This window comes from Colletotrichum aenigma, assembly GCF_013390185.1.
Source record: "Colletotrichum aenigma strain Cg56 chromosome Unknown KSG_Cg56_contig06, whole genome shotgun sequence".
Taxonomy (NCBI): domain Eukaryota; kingdom Fungi; phylum Ascomycota; class Sordariomycetes; order Glomerellales; family Glomerellaceae; genus Colletotrichum; species Colletotrichum aenigma.
Genome location: NW_023500912.1, coordinates 2,659,618 through 2,678,276, shown reverse-complemented (window position 1 = coordinate 2,678,276; position 18,659 = coordinate 2,659,618). Strand labels below are relative to the sequence as shown.

General features: G+C 52.6%; 3 protein-coding genes across 3 annotated transcripts; 2 read left to right on the top strand and 1 right to left on the bottom strand.

Annotated features, from left to right (window-relative positions):
* Positions 1-1,265: 1,265 nt before the first annotated feature.
* CGCA056_v009764 (uncharacterized protein) lies at positions 1,266-2,239 on the top strand (the record flags this gene model as incomplete). The annotated part of the gene is made up of 4 exons (XM_037325011.1): positions 1,266-1,373; positions 1,431-1,554; positions 1,840-2,114; positions 2,174-2,239. The coding sequence occupies 4 exons, from the start codon at positions 1,266-1,268 to the stop codon at positions 2,237-2,239; spliced, it is 573 nt and encodes a 190-aa protein (XP_037176464.1).
* A 7,947-nt stretch (positions 2,240-10,186) lies between these two features.
* Positions 10,187-12,028, top strand: ZRC1 (Zinc/cadmium resistance protein; the record flags this gene model as incomplete). Its single annotated transcript, XM_037325010.1, has 3 exons — positions 10,187-10,312; positions 10,370-10,453; positions 10,511-12,028. 3 exons carry the CDS (start codon positions 10,187-10,189, stop codon positions 12,026-12,028), a joined length of 1,728 nt encoding a protein of 575 aa, XP_037176470.1.
* Positions 12,029-13,135: 1,107 nt separating this feature from the next.
* Positions 13,136-17,905, bottom strand: taf2 (Transcription initiation factor TFIID subunit 2; the record flags this gene model as incomplete). The annotated part of the gene is made up of 2 exons (XM_037325009.1): positions 13,136-14,164; positions 14,210-17,905. 2 exons carry the CDS (start codon positions 17,903-17,905, stop codon positions 13,136-13,138), a joined length of 4,725 nt encoding a protein of 1,574 aa, XP_037176471.1.
* Between the last annotated feature and the right edge of the window lie 754 nt (positions 17,906-18,659).

The following is an 18,659-nucleotide window of genomic DNA, read 5'->3' as shown; positions in this document are numbered from 1 at the left end:
GGGAAGGTTCCCATCGGTGCCCCGCTTTGCCCTCTTTCCAACACCGGAGCTCAGAAAAGCGATCTGGACGTCGCGGAAGGAGCAGGGGAGTTCGGGTACCTGAATATAGCAAGCGGAGACAATATGACCTGCCTCGCTTGCCATGCGGCGACCCAACTCACGACGGGAAACAACCAGCCGGAAGTTTTCTGGGCCGCCCTTTCTTCGTTCCCGTCCCGTCTTCAGGTTCATGGAAACGGCCCTCTAGAAGGTTCTTAGTGTCTCTCGCGGGGAAGCCACCCAGTAGGTTAGAGTCTCGCCAAGGAGAAACTCGCAAAACCGCCTCATCCGAATGTCTGGTTGCCTTGTCTTGCATCTCCTCAATAGTGTGTCTTTTTTGAGAAGTTGAGTCAGTCCCGGACTCTGTAACAGAGGGCCAACATCACTGAACCTCCACGGAGCCGATCCGAACGGTTCCCGATCCAGAGTTTTGGCAACTGTCAACTCGGGCTGTGTGACGCCTATGTTTCCAGAACAGCGCGACTTTCTCGGTACAGACTACGCGATTTTCTTATACCTTCAAGTCGCGATGTTGTCAGCCAACACTCCACAATCCCCAGACTCCAGTTCCCCCGCAGAAACTCTTCTCCACCCGGCCGGCTCCATGGCTGGAAGTGGGCTATCGGAGCTCCTCCGATGCCGCCAACTGCCGCAGACATGATGAACGCATTGCACGCTCATCCTTGTCCGGTGGGACCTCGCCGTACTCACGCTTCTCAGCGACCAAACAACTCCCCTATCGCGGAGTGGCCCAAATGTCGCCAAAACTGTTTCCTATCACCGGCAGCCGATCCATACATCCATCCATCAATAGTATCATGGTCTTTGCCGCTCCCGACTGCCGTCCGGTCGGTCCCATCCCCGAAACATCATGTACGTACTAAACGATGAATAGTTTCGATTTTCCAGGTTTTGCTCTCCCAATGGCAATTTTTGCAATCACTTGTCAACTCTGAATCTTTCAAATTTCCCGAATTGCGAAATCCTTGCAGCAACTAAAACCGAGGCCCTGCAGCATAGTAACACGACTACACCACTCTCGTGCATTCCATCCCTCCCTAAATGGTATCGCTTGCATGAAAAAGGGCTAGCGAAGACTCGTCGCTGTGACCTCCCCATCGCAAATCTTACGACGGCTTCTCTTGGCCGAGGCTTAGTGCCGTGTTTACATACGGTATCTTACACATGCCTTCGGGCCCTTCCTGCAGCAAACTACGGTGCCGACTATGGTCGAATACGAACTGCAGGCGTGGGAGCCGCAACTTCCAAAAGAAGAAGCTCATGGCACACCAAACGACAGCCCATTGCGACATCAAGAAAAGCAAGAAGACAACGTACAACGCTCACCGGCGCAATGCCCGCAAGATACTGACGAGGACGACACGACGCAGAGTTCCGCCCTAGGATCTTCGGCCCACGAGCCGATTTCCCCAAAGAAGCAAAGTTTCGTCCGACGCTTCTGGAGCGAGCAGATCAGCGTTGTAGTGGATTTCGACAGCTGTCGTGATCATCTAGGTACGTGGTACAACCCTCTCTTGCCCGTCAATACTATTCCAAGTGGAGTTTCATACATGGCAAGTTATCAAGATCAAGGATTCGGGGACTTTCACATCCTCTCCGCGGTCCACGGAGCCAAACCTCCATAATGGAGATGAGCCTGGCAATGACGGGGATGTGCTCATGATTCATCCCCAGTTCATTTGTGCTGAGGCCATGGTACCGTTGCCCGAAACCCTTTAGTTCTCTCAATCGCAATTGACCCTGTCCTATCACTGACACGACGTCTCTGCCTCGCCAAAGCGCTTGAGCGGACTTTCCTAGCGTATCTCCGTACAGGAGTCGCGACAGCAATCCTCGGAACCATCGTCGCCCAACTATTTGCCCTGCAACAAGCAGATTTAGGATTCGGATACGCCATGCTTGGTAAGCCTCTAGCCACCGTATGCTATGGTCTTTCGATATGCACAACCCTGCTCGGTGCCTGTCGGGCTTGGAGGCTTCAAAAGGCAATGCTTCGCGGAAAGGCGATCGCCGGCGGGTTTGAGGTCACGTCACTCGCTGTGGGATTCTTAGCGGTAGGTTTGTGGAACATGACCAAAGGAGGTTGAGAAACCCGTTGGCTGATTCACCGCAGCTCGTTCTCATCTTCTTCGGTCTTTTGATAGCCTTGGACATTGTCAAGGAATCGACAGTAAAGTAATGGGACTGTAATTGGCCGTATCAAACTCAAATGGTTATGAGGAATCATAGCTTCACTTATTCCAAGGAAACCCGTTCCAACACCAGTCGTACCAACCTTTTTCCTCTGCCTTTTCCTTCTCCTCCTTGGCTGTTTCGATCGCATCAAAGTAAAACTGTTGCTTAGTTTTACCGGCCGCCTCTGTCCGCACTTTCTCAATGCCGACACAGACATACTCAGCCATGTTTCGAGATCCCTGCCGCTCGTACAGGTCGTCCGTAATGAGACTGATCTGCTGCTGTAGTCTTTTCTGCAAATATTGGGCATGGTTCAATTCGAGAGCCAATCTTTCGTTCTGTTCTTCAAGCTCTTGATAGCGAATGGCATGTCGAACCGACTCGAGCACCGCAAGACATTTTGAAGATGCCCATCGAGCCTCTCAATCGCCCAAGACTCTGCCTCGATAATCCTTTGTTCATTCTCTTGGCTCTGGGAACCCTTCTTCAGAGCGTATTCTTTGCTTGGCAGCAGCGCCACTATGGCAGCAATCACAATGCCTACCAGGAATTCGGAAGCGAATAACGGCGATATCAGAGTCAGGAACCACGTTGCAAGCGTTATGTTATCGTTTCTTGCAGATGTTGCAACTTCGGCTCTTTGTCGGTACTCATCGCCTGAAAGAAAGTAGTCTACCCTGTCAATGATATTCTGACCATCTTCGATTGCTTCAGATAAGAGAACCTGTGGTTGTTGTGCTACTCAGTGAAGTTAGGCTTCAGAAACCCAAGACGTAATAGATAGGGGGCTCGTGTACTAATACTTTCTGGTCCAGAAGATGCCAACATAGCTTTGCGAACGGCCATAATCGGGCTGTAGCCTCTGAACTCAACTGCGGCTCGCGCTGCATCGCCCAGGCACCCTGAGAGTACAATCCACTCCCGGTCATCATCACCGGAAAACTTGCATATTGACCTATGATCGCGATCTGCCACCCGGCAAAACTCTTGAGCAGACGAAAGACCAAGCTTGGCGGAGTCTTCTGGAACGATCTGTTGACAGCATGTTAAAAGGAGCTCTTTAACCTTGGAAAACTGGAGTAATAGGCTTACAATGCCGAAGTAATCAACACTCAGTCCCTCAATCCAGCTGTAGACCTTATATGCTTCTATAATAGGCTCAAATCTCGCATTCAGCTCCTTGTTGTAGTTGGATTGCTCCGTTACACTCTCGAGAAAAGAATTACTTAGCTCATTCACGTATAGTATATTCCTCAGTATTTGTCCCCATGCGGCAAAAGGTGACCACTTATGGGGCACAGCGAGAAAGAAAATGCCATATGTGCACATCCATATCATTGGATAAGTTTTGTGCTCTTTGTATGCCATGGATAGGGCTTCCTTGACGATGACACCTCCCAAGCTGTGTGCGATAAAGATCATCGGCCTTGTTTCGTTCATCTGCATGCGAAAGTTATTAGCCATGGCGCTTACATAAAGGGCATTTCTTGTACTGAGAGCGACAGAACCTTGCGTGCATTCTTGAGACAGTTTAGAAGATTGATTGATTGTGCTTTGACACCGGCTATGGAGCTGCCAGATGACACCTTGGCGTTGTACTGGAACGCCAAAATTCTCGCGAATGGAAGCCGCCTAGGCAACAGACTTCGAAGCCAATTGACTCCATTCTCATGTGTCCATGTGTTTTCCGCGTGGCCTGAATTGCCTTTCAAGTTCATTCCATGCAAGGTAATGACGCTAGGTAAGTGTTTAGCTGAAAAGACGGGACAACATACTCACGGGGATACTTACTCAAGCGATGGCTCCAATGGATTTGAGATGGCAGTGAACGTGTTGGAGCTCGATTGATCCGCCATTTGGAAAGCCAGGGGTCATTTGACTATGTTACTCGACTGGAAACTCAGGGTTAATTTAGGCCACTTTTCTGACTTAACGATGCCGCTTTTCGATCGATTAATCTTCCACGCTGGATATGACTCTTGACATTGGGCGAGGGCCACCTTTGCGAGAAAACCCCGCGCGTAGCTGCCCAAAGCTATCACATGACTGGGCTATCATTGGAAGGATGCAGGCGATTATGATTTGATGAAGAAGATGTAGGTTGGGTCACACAAGTTTCCGTTGGAACATCTCAGGTGGGGGCAATGACGGATACAGATGCCAAGTACGAGGATGTTTCCTTTGGAAAGATAATCAACAAAATCATTGCTCGATTCAAGCAATTGACAGGATAGCACACGATTTACGATAAAGTGTCATTATGCAAGCCGAAGGCCAGCTTTTGTTGACCGCCGATCATCTCACAAGGTTCATGTCAGAGTTGTGTTCAGACAGTGCCAAATCAACAACGGCTTTCTATACCAGATGACTACGAAATGAATCAAAGCCCCCCCCCCCTCCCAGATTAGTTCTAATTTTCCCCTTCATCAGGCGATCGTGAGCTCGGGTACAGTCAACGGTCGGAGGTGATCCACCTGGTGTCCGAGCCCGGGTCCGGGTGAGGCGGCGGCGGGATGGGTACATATCACCGGTACCCCGCCACTTCTTCCAGGCAGAAGCCCACGTGCCACCACTTGACTTCTCCCTCATCACATCTCCGCTTAGACTGCTACTTCAAACGTTATCTGTTCCTCTCCACTATCAACCCTCTCCCCTCCGGAACTTTTGCAACCAAAGAAGCCCATTCGGTGGTTCGCCTGTCGGCTGTTCTCCATGAACCATAGCCGCTGCAACTATTACGCCTTGCTTCAATACCGGCTGAAAAGGGTTGAAGTGCAAACAATCCTCCGTCTAGAAATTTTCGATCTCGACTTTCTCTCCCGATGATTAGCTCTGCCCATCCGGAAGGTATCGTGGTTGCAAGTGGCGCCAACGTTCCGCTCGGTGACCAAGCGGGCCCGGGGCAGGTGCATTCAGGCAGACGCCGGAGAGGGCACGGCAGAGGTATGGCAATTGTCGAGAAACTCTAACCCGCGTGTGCTCACGAAGATCGATACAGGGCCGGTCGACATTGAGCGACAATGCGGGGTTGCCTATGCGAATGGGCGTATGTGTGGCGCGGCGTTGACCTGTCGGAGACACTCCATGGGAGCCAAGAGGGCGGTGGCTGGGCGGTCTGCACCATTTGATGCCTTGTTATCCGCTTTAATGGAGCAGAGACGTCAACGAGGGTGTTCATCTGAACTCTTGGTTCATACTGTTCGTCTGTCTAGGTGATTTTCAAGTTCGTAGCAGACTATCCGGCGACGGTAATGTCGTTAGTACAAGAGTATTTTTGAGCACTAATACAAGAGACGTGTGAATCACAAATTGATTAGACTTCCATAACGCGTTAATCTTACTTGAGTCTATCTGCCGCGTGGTTATTAGAAGTTGAGCTCGGGCGGAAGTGGGATAATCAGGTGAGAGCCACGCGGACGGCGCGATTACAAGCCAATCGCGGACGCATTCGCAAAGCCTGTGGCCACAGAACTAAAGCCACAGCATCGGCGCGGATGGCGTGCTCATAGGTAAGCAGTGATGAGACTACGAGGGAAATATATATCTAGATATATGGGTATCAAGATACAGGCTTGGAGGAGTTCGCGAAGAGTTATAACAATACACCTCTTACCTAGGTGAAAATTATGTTGGCACTATTGGTGAAGATCATTCCATATTGTACGCCTGAATCCAAAATGAGTAGAAATGTCCTATAAGGGGATGAGACAATTCATACAGTACGGTTTTTCGGTCATTAGCTTTTGATGCAGGTCTATTTCTCGTGGGCGGTGGAGACTTGCTGTGGGCGTCAAGCCACCTCCTCACGTTGAAGCCATCTACTGGTCCCTGAAGATAATCCCAAAAGCCTAGCACAAGCTTTTGCGTGAGCGGAAACCTCCTGAGGGTATACGTCCCGCTCGGAGCATGCTCCATAGACTCCCAAGAGGCTTATAACATGCTTTTGAGCTTTACGAATACTTTGAATTAAAGCGAGAGAAAGGACGGGTGAGGCGGACGAGACACGCGAAGCTTCTGACTGAATTTGTGGACATAATAGGCTGGCACAGAGTGACTTATCTAGTGCCGTCAGTCTGATGGGTAAAAAAGTACTGGCTTTTTCGGAGCGGTATTGCGCCGTGACAATTTTCGACTGCAAAATACTGTCAAATAGGACAAATGAAAAAGCAAAAGCATCAAAAAGGAATCACCCTTTTCATGGCCCTCGACGAGATTCGAACGAGCGCCCCTCTCAGACAACCAGAAGCGTCTCTAGAGAAGAATTTGATTTATGCTGTTCTTGTTTTACCAACTGGGCCACTTGGCCCTAGCTGAACTGGTTGAAAGCAGATGGGATGGAAGTTGGTCAAGTAAGGTAGGTAGGTACGAGAGATGGAATGAAGTGGTGGGTCTGGGTGGTGGTGAGTTGCACTTGCCAAACAACGAAATATTCAAGGATGTCACAACGCACTTTGGGAAAGCGTAAGGCCGGTACGAAGCGTGTGGGCCAGACTGTGACAGATTCAAGGCAATGATGAGAAAACAAAGGTAAATCTCAGCAACATATACAGGTAATCACATCGTAGCGGGACCTTCTGAGATGTGACGATAGAAGGGTTGCAAGTTTGCAAATTCCGAATCTTAGAGTGCGCAGGTTGAGGAAGATTCATTTTTGTTGGGAATGTGGTGTGAGCTATGCTTTGAGGGGTCATTTCAACTGCAATATCACCAGGTCTCCAATCACGATGTCACATACGACGCCTCAACAAGATCCGCCAAAGCGAACCAGTTGCCTTGCGGCGCCTTGCCTGGCGAAGAAGCATTCTGGGCAATATTGTTCGTTTGCTTCAGTAAAAGCTGCCCTCGAAGCGCTTTCCTTACCCTCTGTCGTTTTACCTCATCTCTCCATGCGGCCACTTGTCGAGGGGCATCGAGACTCCTGACATGTTCCTCTATTTCGCACGACGCTGAAGTTCAATTTGACTTCTTAGATCGCTAAAAGGGACCATTGAAATGACAGGGATGGAAGGCAGTGTCCGCCATACACCCGTGTAATCCGTATATCCTACTGAGACCCCTTATTCTCCTATATCAAGGCGACTGAATTTCCTGTTTGCTCACTTTCGTCGTCACCTCTGAAAATTGGTATTGTCGTCGTCTATTGTCGTCGTCTGTTGTCGTCGTCTATCGTCTTCGTCTATCTTCGGATCGAAGCATTGAGTGCGCGACAATTGAAGTCATAGGGGACACTGCCCGGCTAGCAAAACTCATCTTCTAACCGAGAGAAGAGATCGAAGTCGAAGACCAAGTCTTTACTGCGAACTGTATCCAGACGCAAGTCGTTGAGAACGTCGGAATTGCTTGTGGTGCTCTGGCGTAACGTCCTCAAAGTAAGTTCAGTAGGGGTTTCAAGAACCTCGAGCGATTTGCACGTCCTGCGACTGTGCAAAGGCTGAGTTAACAACCATAACATCAGAGCCTGTGTCCGGAGCTAACACGGCGGCGTTGTAGGTCTGTCCCCATATTCGATGCCTCTCTCCACCCAAGGAACGCAATTGTAATTGCTTTGAAGCCTCACTACAGAATTTCTGTTGCATCTCGAAATACTATCAGTATCTTCGTAGCGCGAAGACAATGACCGGACACACTGAGTCTATGAGAGAACCTTGGCATGCCTAATTAGGCAGCTGATGAATATGCTCCTGCTTTCCAATTTCTATATCTATGTAGTAATTGAGTGATTTTAGCGGAAAGTACGGCTGGAGTTCGTGCTGGTGAGAAATGGACAAGCACCAGGCTGATTAACGACGTTGGACAACGAGTTTCACAGATCTCGGTGCTAAGAAACACAGTGACTCGGGAAACGGGGCCGACGGGTGGGGTGCGACGACGGATCCCGGCTTGGCCGACCGAATTTGAGCCGGCGTCGTGGGTCGGGGAACAGGGGGCCTCGCGATCCATGGCACCTTTGGTTGGAGGATTGCGAAGAAACGAAACTGGTATGGCGCCGAAATCGGGCGGGGGTCCCGTTGGGATGGATGGATGGATGGATGGATGGATGGATGAATGGGAGAGCCAGGATTGCGTCAATATTTTCTGGAATGGAATGATCTGCCACCCAATGACGGTATATGTGCATACGGCGTTGTTTGGTAGGGGTTCCTCGATCCGGTGACACCCGACGATGTTACTCCGAGCCGACGAGGAATCCCACGACGGCGGTATCCGTGAGAAAGCTCCGAACCGACGTTGATAGCTTTTGTTACAGAATTTGCTGGCTGCCTGGCGAAACGGACAGGAAGGGAGGAAAGGAGGCAAGCTAGAAGTAAGACTCCAACATTAGGAATAGTGTAAAGTTGTTTGGTTTGGCCCCCAGCCGTGGGGAGACCCTCAGATTCATCGCGGCGGTGGTGACTGTGGTGGTATAAGTCCCTGCATAAGCCAATCAGAGACCAATCGCAACAGACGCAGGCTCACTGCCCAGAACCCACTGCTGCACCTATTCAGCCCACAAAAATGTCGGAGTAGAGTAGAAGCAGACGCGTTGAGAAGCTTTCATAATGCTGCATCATCGTCTTCTAATGCACTCCGGAACCTATTGGTGCCGCGTGTTGCCTCCATGACCATGACTAGGACTCTGGGCTGTTGCTCTCTGCAGTTCCAGGGGTTTCCAGTGTCCCCTCGCGCAAGATGCTAGGAGCCGGGCCATGCCCGTCCAAACAGTTTCCCCTCAAGTCCGGTGCCCGAGCTTCAAGCAGCTTGCAAAGAACGGACGACCGATGCAGCTCCGAACTTCATTTAACTGATCTGCTTTCTTCCGTAAAACAAAGGGGGGACACTATTATTCAGCCCGGGCAAACAGCTGCCGGACTGCTTTTCTCCTTTCCTCCTTTACTCATCCCTGCCGCGGAAGTTAGGACCTCCCTGCGCGTCTCCTTATCCCTGGTATTCCCAAAAAGAAGACATCGCCCATCTTGTGTCCTTTTCTGGAAACGCCTTCGTCTCGTTTGGAGCTAATCCTTTCTGTTTGTTATTGTGTGTTGGATGCTCGTGGCACATGTTATTCGCCAGGCCTGCCAGATTGCCAGGTGCCTGCCAGAGTAGAAAAGTCCTTACCCCAATTGCCCCCCAATCTTTGCTCAGCGGTGGCGACGCCACTGCGTAGGTAGTTAAGGCGAACGATACATGCGGGTACGTAGGCAGGAGAAGAGCGGAAAAAAAAGAAACAGAAAAAAAAGCAAAGAAAGTCTAATTCCGTCATCCTTTATGTCGGGTCCCTGTCCACCACCACCCATTACCTCCTCCACCTGCACCTGCGCCTGCACCACCAGTATCCGTACGTACTGCACTGCGTGCCTGCAACCCGCGCAGCGCACTGGGCGGTCTTTGCGTCCGACCGCGTTCCGACTTTTCTCTCTCCGTCGGTCACCGTGTCACAAGGAGCAAAAATAACGGTGCGAGAGCAGTGACATTGGCCTTCAGATTGTACCGGCACAACAACAACAGACAGACACCCTTCGGTGGCTGCGATTTCCGTCTATTTGGGATTTTCTGCATCTGTCCATATCGCCCACAGATCCAGCACACAGCATAACTAGCGCCGAACTCAGCTCGCCGCCGCTGTCTCTGTTCTCGTTGTCTCTTTTTTCCCTGGGCACCGCTCTCCTCCACCAACACCATCCCGTCCACCACCGAACCGAAAAGTCAATCTTGTTGCCAGCCGGTAGTGGGTAGGTGCCTGCGCAAATATAACCTGCGAGCCGCCCCTCACACCATACTTCCTTACCCCCTTGCACTCAGCCTTCCTGGTCTGCGCGCGCAATCTCCAACTTCAACTCATCATCCTTCAGGGCGACAGCGACTTCACCTCCCGTCCACGATTGGCCTTATTGGCTCAACCCAATAATTTACTGAGCTCCTGAAGCTCATTTACCCCTCCCATCGTCCGCGATCATTCCGACGCTTGCCCATCATGGCGTGGTCAAAGTCGACGAGGATCAGCATCATGCTGGCCATCGATGTCGTCTTCTTCCTGGTTGAGCTGATTGTTGGTTTGGTTGTCAAGTCGCTGGCCCTGACGGCGGATGCCTTCCACATGGTACGTTTCGCCAACTGCGCGGGACCACAATGTGCGACACATTGCTAATCGACGTAGCTCAACGACATCATTTCCCTTTGTGTCGGTCTTTGGGCAGTCGCTGTCGCGAGAAAAGCCACCACCGACAAGTACTCCTACGGCGTAAGCTACCTCTGTCTTCAATATTGAAGCACTTCCCAGCTGACTCGGACTTTGCAGTGGCTGCGAGCAGAGATTCTCGGTGCCTTCTTCAACGCCGTCTTCTTGATCGCTCTCTGTGTCTCCATCATCCTCGAGGCCATCACCCGATTCTTCGACCCTCCCGAGATCGACAACCCCCAGCTTATCCTTATCGTCGGCGCCTTCGGCCTTGCCTCCAACCTTGTCGGATTTTTTGTCCTCGGCGGCCATGCCCACGGAGGTCACGACCATGACCACGACCACGAGGAGGGCGAACACGACCACGACCACGACCACGCCCACGCCCATTCCGACGAACACGCCGCCGAGGAGGGCCGTGCCACAAACGTAATTAGCGAGGACGGTACTGCCGGCGATGTTTTCCCCGAAGCCGTTGTTGCCAGAGTCGCTGCCTCGTCCGAGACTCGCCACATTAGATTCGAGAGAGATTCAGACCCGGCTGACCGTACTACGAGCCGTGCTTCCACTTCCAAGAGCCACGATCGCCGCAAGAGCAGCAACCGCCACCACTCCCGCCTCACTAGCATTGAGGACCTCAGCATTCATCCTTCCAGCTTCCGCCAGGAGATTATCGCTGCCACCCGCCCCCAACTTGATGGCCAGGAGTCGACGAGCGAGAGTGAGATTGATGAGACAGTTGTCGAGGACGGCGAGGCTGACGAAGAGTCTCCTCTCCTCGCGAACAATGGCAACAAATCCTACACCAGTGACCATGGCCGTGGCCGCTCCGCCTCTAAGCGCCCCAGAAGAGAGTCCAGCCTGCACCATGACCACAACCACAACAAGGAGAGAAAGAAGGCATCAAGCAGCCACGGCCACGATCACGGCGACATGGGTATGAACGCCATGGTTTTGCACGTCATCGGTGACGCCCTGGGCAACGTTGGTGTCATCGTCACGGCTCTTATCATCTGGCTTACTGACTGGCCCGGCCGTTTCTACGCTGATCCCGCCGTATCTCTGTTCATTACGCTCATCATTCTCAAGTCTGCCATCCCCCTTACCAAGGCAACCTCCAAGATTCTCCTTCAGGCCACTCCCGACCACATCGACCTGAATGATATTCGCGAGGACATCCAAACTCTCCCTGGCGTTATCAGCTGTCACCACGTCCACATCTGGCAACTCTCCGACACCAAGATCGTCGCCTCTATGCACGTTCAGGTTAGCTTCCCCATTTCGGCTGAGGGCGGCGAGAAGTATATGGAGCTTGCCAAGCGCGCTCGCAAGTGCCTTCACGCCTACGGTATCCATTCCGCCACCATCCAGCCCGAGTTCTGTGGTGATAAGGACTACCCCGAGGACGAAAACGCACACCGCGCGATGCAGTACGATGGTGCTGCTCAGACTTTCGGCTCGCCGAAGCAGGCCTGTCTGCTGGACTGCGTTGAGAACTGCGTTGGCAAGGGCTGCTGCTCTGACTCAACAACCGCCGGCGGCAGTGTGCGCAGTAACTCTGCTCACAGCCACAGCAGTCACAGCCGCGGCAACGGCCACAGCCATGACCATGACCACGACCACGGTCACTCCCACTAATTCGTCACCCGAAGTGGTCTTGCGGCGCGGTCCTCTATTAATAATACCCTCTTTTTTCTCGGCCGCGCCATTTGGATAATGGGTTCAGGGGTTTTGATCATCACTACAGGCGGGGCTTTTTGCTTTTTGTCGAGCTTGCAAAGTCACCCAGAGCAGACTTTGCCGATCAAAAATTACATTGGCGTTCAATGGACTGGGGAGCGTGGGTGAGGGGATAAACGTGACGATACCAAAGACGCAGGAGAGGCCGCAACGGCGCAAGCTTTTGGTCGCCGCAACCTGGATCGTCGCACACATCTTTTTCTTTTTTCTGTGCTTTTGAGCAAAATTTCCTATGTAAACATACTAAGCCGCGAGTCTGGACTACATACACCACGGAGAGGGCAACAGCCCGTTTCACAGAGAGGGTGGTGCTTCCGGATGAAGAAGCGTTGTACAATATTCTAAATTCAAAAACAAACAGTGAAGTTAACATGACGTCAAGTGCACCATCTGCGATGCGCTTCGTGATCGAGAACGGGGTTGTTCATCCAGAGAGGAAGGTCGCAATGAACATGACACGGTGTGAAACTAGACACTACGACGCTACAACGAGCCGCATGAGCCTCAGTCAGATGACTTGACCAGTCTGAGATCACTGTCGCACATTACACACATTGCGGAGAGAAAACAGTCTTGTCTCATTCGATACCCAATTATTGCGTGGACTAGGGAACTCCCCGAGGACTACCTACTCCAGTCGAGGGTATCATTAAAATTCTGGTTTTCTCGAAAATAGTTTGTTTGTGTACACGCGCTGCTGCCTCGCGCGACTCGGGGCGTTTCCCGGCCGTCTCTTCCCCACGACCTTCGTTCCCTTGAGCCGCACACTGTCCGTCCCCACCAACCCAGTCCGTTCTCTTCCCCGTTTTTTTTCTTGTCCCAAGACCAAACGCCTGGTAATGCTGATGTGATGTCTCGAGGAGGGGCCGTGACAAGTCAAGAAAGGAAAATAAATTACGAAGAAAAGAAATGCTCATCAAGACCAGTCTGCGGGCCTGTATGATTGTGCAGAAAAACTGCCGAGAGTTCCCTCTGTCATGCGAAACGCAGCTGCCACTCTCTTCTCTAGTTCTTCGGGGCAGACGTCGATGGTCTCTTGATGACCAATTTGACGCGTTTGGATGCCGGCTGGCCTTCGGGCGGTGGCGGGGAAGCTTGCGAGGGAGGCTTGGGCGGGAGAGATGCCACGGGCGGCGGCGGACTAGCCGCTGGCCCTGATGAGCCTCCTCCACCCGACGAGCCCGTTGGCAACGGCTTGCGTGCTGGCTTTGCCATGATACTGCTCTCAGATGGGGCAGGCGCTGGAGATGCGGCAGGAGAAGGCCGCACACTGAACGGAGAAGCCGACTTGTGAGTCTTGACGTGGGAAGGGTCTCTCGGGGGCGGCATCTGGGACTTAACACCAAGCTTCCTCATAACCTCTTTGAGTTTCGGGTGCTTAAACCGGAACATCCTGCGTCGCTTCGGAATGGTGCCGTCAGGGCGCGCGTTCAGTTTCGCCTTCTTCAGCACCGGGGACGCGTCGTCTACGCCAGGGACTTTATCAGGTCGGGGACGCTTCTGTGATTTGCTGCTCGGCGTGTCAGACGAAGACCCCGGCTGCGGTGTAGAGCGGCCATTCTGCGCGGAGATCGAGCTTGACGGCAATTGAGGCTTCACAACTGAGGGCTTCGGGACGGGAGGTTTGCCCACAGAAAGCTTGGTGGTCTGTGACGGCCTTGATGTGGGAAGCTTCACCGTCGATGGCTTGGGCGTTGATGGCTTTGGTGTCGTCTCCTTCCGGATGGTTGATGCAACGATCGAGTCTGCTTCCCGAGGTACTGGCGATGGTGCCGAAACTGGTTTTGGAGACTGCACGGCTAGAGGTGGGGTGGGCCGAGGGGCAGTTGAGATAGGTCGTGGAGCCGAGGGTAACGGCTTCTTGGCTATGCCACTCTTCATATTCACAATCAGGCGTTTGGGTTCGGGAGGTTTGGGAGGCTGCGGCGGCTGTACTGGTGGCGGGGGCGGGGGTGGCAGCTGCGCTGGCACTGGTTCCTTCGGCTTCGCCGATGGCAGCGCTGTCTTGTAGTACGACTTGAAGTTGACCATGAACTGCAAATTGTTAGAAAAGCCATTTCGAGGAATGAAGTTGCTTACCCTGCCTGGATGAGGCTTGACAGGACGAGTGACTCTCCATCGCTTCGGAAAGTTGAGAGTAACCGTCCATCGGTCAGCGACATCAAACATAGTCCCACACAGCTGTAAGAGCGTAATCTTTTCAGCGCGGCCAAGAACTTCTGCGTTCAGAGCCTTCCACACTGTCTTTTGCAACGCCTGCTCGTGGTCCGAGTACTGTTCCTCCATTTCAGTCCTCAGAGCTGCAAGCGCAACATTGACGTCCTGCTTCCTTGCAAATTGCTTCCGCCGCTCCTGTGTCCTTGCTTCGGTATCAAAATCTACTTGCAACTCGTCCCCAATAGGGCCACGTGCGGGCAGTTTGGGCTGAGACTGCTCGCCGAAAGCAAGGGCAGCCAAACCTGTACAGAAGATGTCGATGACCTTGTGTCGGACGAAAGGAGACCTGTCGGTGCTAATGACTGACAACAGCAATCTGAAGACCGGCATCTCCATCATGAAGCCAAGGTCGACGAGACACTCGAAAGCTTTGATACGCACCAAGTCGTAGGTCCCGTCCTGGAGGTATTGCCAAAAGTTAATGGGGCTTTTGGGGATGACTCCTGCCTTCATCAGCTTCCGCCAGCATTCGAGGGCAGTAGTTGTGTAGATATTTTGGTAAGAACTGTTCCACTCATCCATCCTACGGTGGCGGTCAATCTCGGCCAAGACTTCAACGAGCACTGCCCGCTCATCGACCGACGTATCAAGGTCCATCTGATCTCCAGAGTCGCGTCGCTTCTCAGGTACGAGACTCGTTGCTAGAGCGTCGAGGATCTTGGAGTTATAGAAATCTGCGGAGTATGGGTTGTTGTCGTTTTTGTTGGTTGCCAACTCCTTCAGCAAAAGCCGTTGAGCAGGTTCAGGGCACTTGCCAGTCGAGTCGCGGATTTTGGCGATGGCCATCGGGAGTGCACACTGGACTATGTACTGCTTCTTGTCCGTAAAGTCATTGTGCCTTGGCTCGCCTTTCTCGTCGCAGAAGAGCTCACGGAAAGCCCTGAGGAGGTGAGTCATGCCTGCCATCCCAACCTTATCTGTGGCGTGCTGATGCAACGTCTCAGCAGCCATCGTTCTTATGCCATGGAAGTACCGCCGGTCGACGAGGGTTCTCGTCAGAAATGTAGAGACCAGTGGATGTGGTGGGCTCTTCCGCAGGTACAGCATCGAGTCTTGCTGTGCAACGACGTCTCGGTCTTGTTGCAATTGAGAGACGTACATGTAGCTCTGAAGATTGGTCTTCATCTCGCAGGCCCACTCAAAATCAGCGTCCATTCGGATCCATTCGTATGACTCCTGATCCATGGCTTTCTCGATGTCGGGTTCCCATTCCGCAAACTCCCACTTTCTCACGTCTTCGGGGCCGGTTAAGACGTCTCCCAAGCAGTACAGTAGCGTTTCCTCGTTGTTATCGGGGTCTGCCGCTGATTGCGCGCTGAGCTTCTCTGTGGCCCGCCTCTTCCTCTTGAGACGCTTGTACTTCGTGTTGTACGGGATTTCGAACTTAGCCGCCTTAGCTGCGTCTTCGCGGATTTCCACGATATGTTCATATGGCGTCCCGTCGGCTTCGTGAATCCTTATCGTCATTGGGCCGGTGAACAGTCCAATCGTTTCCTCAGTCTTGACGCCGTGGTATTTCTCTTTGATAGCACGCAGGAATTCCGTCTTCTTCAGAGTTTGCGCCTCTGCTAGGGCTTTGTCCTGGACTTGTCGGATGTTCATCTCAACGCATAGTCGCTTCTTGTTGAAACGCTGAAACACATCGAACCGTGGGCAGCCAGACCCGTAAACCCATTGGCCCCAAAATGCCTCCAGTTTATTTCGGGCGTTCTTCTCGCATACTCGTTGGAACGACTCCGTGTTGATGATCCACTCGCTTTGCTTTTCTCCAATGTTGGCCTTGTAAAGAATGCGAGAAATGATGCGTGTCAGGTTCGTCTGAGCAGGAGCCTTCATCAAACGCTTGTCTAGGATGAAGAGCACTAAAGGGGCTTTTAGAATCATGAACTCCATCTCGAAATCTCCCAGGTGCAGGTTGTTGCCGAGTTCATGTAACGATGGCCGCTTGATATCAATGTTGACCAGCTGGTCTGACATGGCTTTCATCCGGAATCGATAGTCGTTGTTGCCGCAAAGCTTTTTCAAGAAGAGGTCGGTCATGTAGTAGGCGATGCCAATGACGACCCAAAGATCTCTGCGCGTGTTGGGAAACAAGTTGATGCCGCTCCATTGGGACGCCAAACTGAAAACCAGTTGTCTCGTGACATCCACTTCTGGGTCGATGATTTCCTCAGGAAAAAGAAGTCGAGTACTCACAAAAGACATTGACTGAAGGGCCACAGTATCGTTCACCATGTCATCCAAAAAGCACATCTTGTAGCTCTCGAAAGGATACCTGGCAAACGTAAGAGTGAAGAAGTCGGCTGCTGCTGCTAGTGCTGCGCATGTGTTCTGGACCTCTGCTGCTCTTCCGGGCAGGCAGTAGCCATGGATTTTGAGCGCACTAGCGCCGAGCTTCTCGTCGTTTTCCTCAGTGCGGAAGTTGGAGAAAAGGTCGACGTGCTCAAAGGGACCGACCGCGAAGCCGATCTTTTGCACCGACACCCTCTTGTCCATCTCGAATGTCATGATCTTTTTGCGTTCGTCTTCCGGATCCACAATCTCGTCTGACAACGATCCGGAGCAGACTACGGTCATTTCGAGAAGTTTGTCCTCCTCAGTAAGCAAATAGTCCTTGTCACAGGTAGAGTCGCCAACGTGGGCCTGATCCCGGTTGCCGTTTATAGTACTGTTCGTATTTTGTTGCGTAGCCAGGGGCTGCCACAGAGCGTCGCCGAGAGTCCTTGGGCACTTGACGGCTATTGACCACGTGGGAAGCTGTCCATGATCGTCAATGCATGGGAAAATGCAAGACGCGGTTCCGGGTTCGATGGAATGTCTTGTGTATGCGTGAGGGTATCTGAGATCTCCGGGATCGACTCCGACGAACTGGATGCCATCTCTGACAAGCTTGGTCTCGAACGGTATCGTCACTCGGTACTCGCGGCTTCCCGACAACTCGTTCTCTGGAGGCTCAAAGGAGCTCGGGGTCATGCTCGAGACGCGGATCTTGAGCATTGGCCGCTTCGGCACTCCTGTTCCTGACTCTTCCTTGACCTTTTTAAGGTCCCGTAGGTTGACTCGCAAAGCACCGTCTACGGGCGTACAGCCAACCGTCTCTCTATTCTCGGCGGGCACGTCGCTCTGTCGGGTATGCATGAGGGGTCGCATCCGGATCTTCCTCAGGTCGTGGTGTTCGGCGTTCCAGTTGTAGTATGGCGGGTAGTCCAGCAACTTATACGGGTCCCGGTAGCTCGCTGAAACTTTTTTAGGGGTGCCAACGGGCTGCGAATCCTTGAGAAACTGCACCGTGACATTCTTGAGATCGATTTCGGATTGTCGCGCGTCAATGGCGAACTCGTCAACATGAGTGCCGGGCAGCTCGGCGAGCGTGATGTGGGACACTCCACGGATGCGTTTCTCGCGAAAATTGAGCTCGATTTCAACATCTTGTCGAATGACAAAGTAGGGGTATGGAGGCTCGTCTTTCATGGGGGGAAGGTCGTCTTCGGAGTCGCTGGCGATAACCTCCTCAACGGCGGGGGCAGCCGCAGCGGCAGCTGCGTCGAGGTGGTTCATGATGGCCTATGATGCGCTCGCGACGACGGCGTCGCAGGCATTCATCAAGAAAGACGTGGAAACGATCGAGTCGCGATGGAGAGAGGGAGGTAAAGTCGGCAAATGCGGGCGAGGAAGGTGCGCCGGCGCGAGGTTCTCAGGTGCGAAGTTTGACGAGGGCCTTCACCATCCTGTCGCTGGGGCCGTCGTTATCGCGAAGTTGGGTTCGTTTTGAGGCAGCTGCGACGGCGAAAAGGCGAAAGTATTATTAATGGAGAGAAGTTTGGCGCGAAGTCGACGGCGGCGAGAAACTGGGCAAGAGGTGGGAGCGGAAGATGAGTCTGCTGCGGCGACCAAACACCGGAATTCTGAGGTCGGCAGTCGATGGTTAGTTCAGGCCTTCCTTCCATGCCTGGTCAGCGCGTCCACGGTCCGCCGCGACAGGACAGCAGACTGGACCTGGATGGAGCTACCACCTTGGCTCCTGCGCCGTTGGGTGGGCCTTTTTTCTCATCTGGCTTACGTAACTTGCAGGCGTGAGTGTGTTGTCGGTCGTGCCTTCCACCTCAGTTCGACTGGGGGTTGGTCGATTGAGGAGCTGGTCCGTGCCATCACTGGGCCTGAGGTGTCATGCCGCCGACAAGGAAGCTCAAGCTTCAACGGTCCGGTCTTCACCTCTCCCGCCACTTCTCAGAATCTTCCTCTCAAGTCCTGCAACGGACAATTACGACACAAATGGCATTTTCACAACTTACCATAACTGCGTTTCTCACAG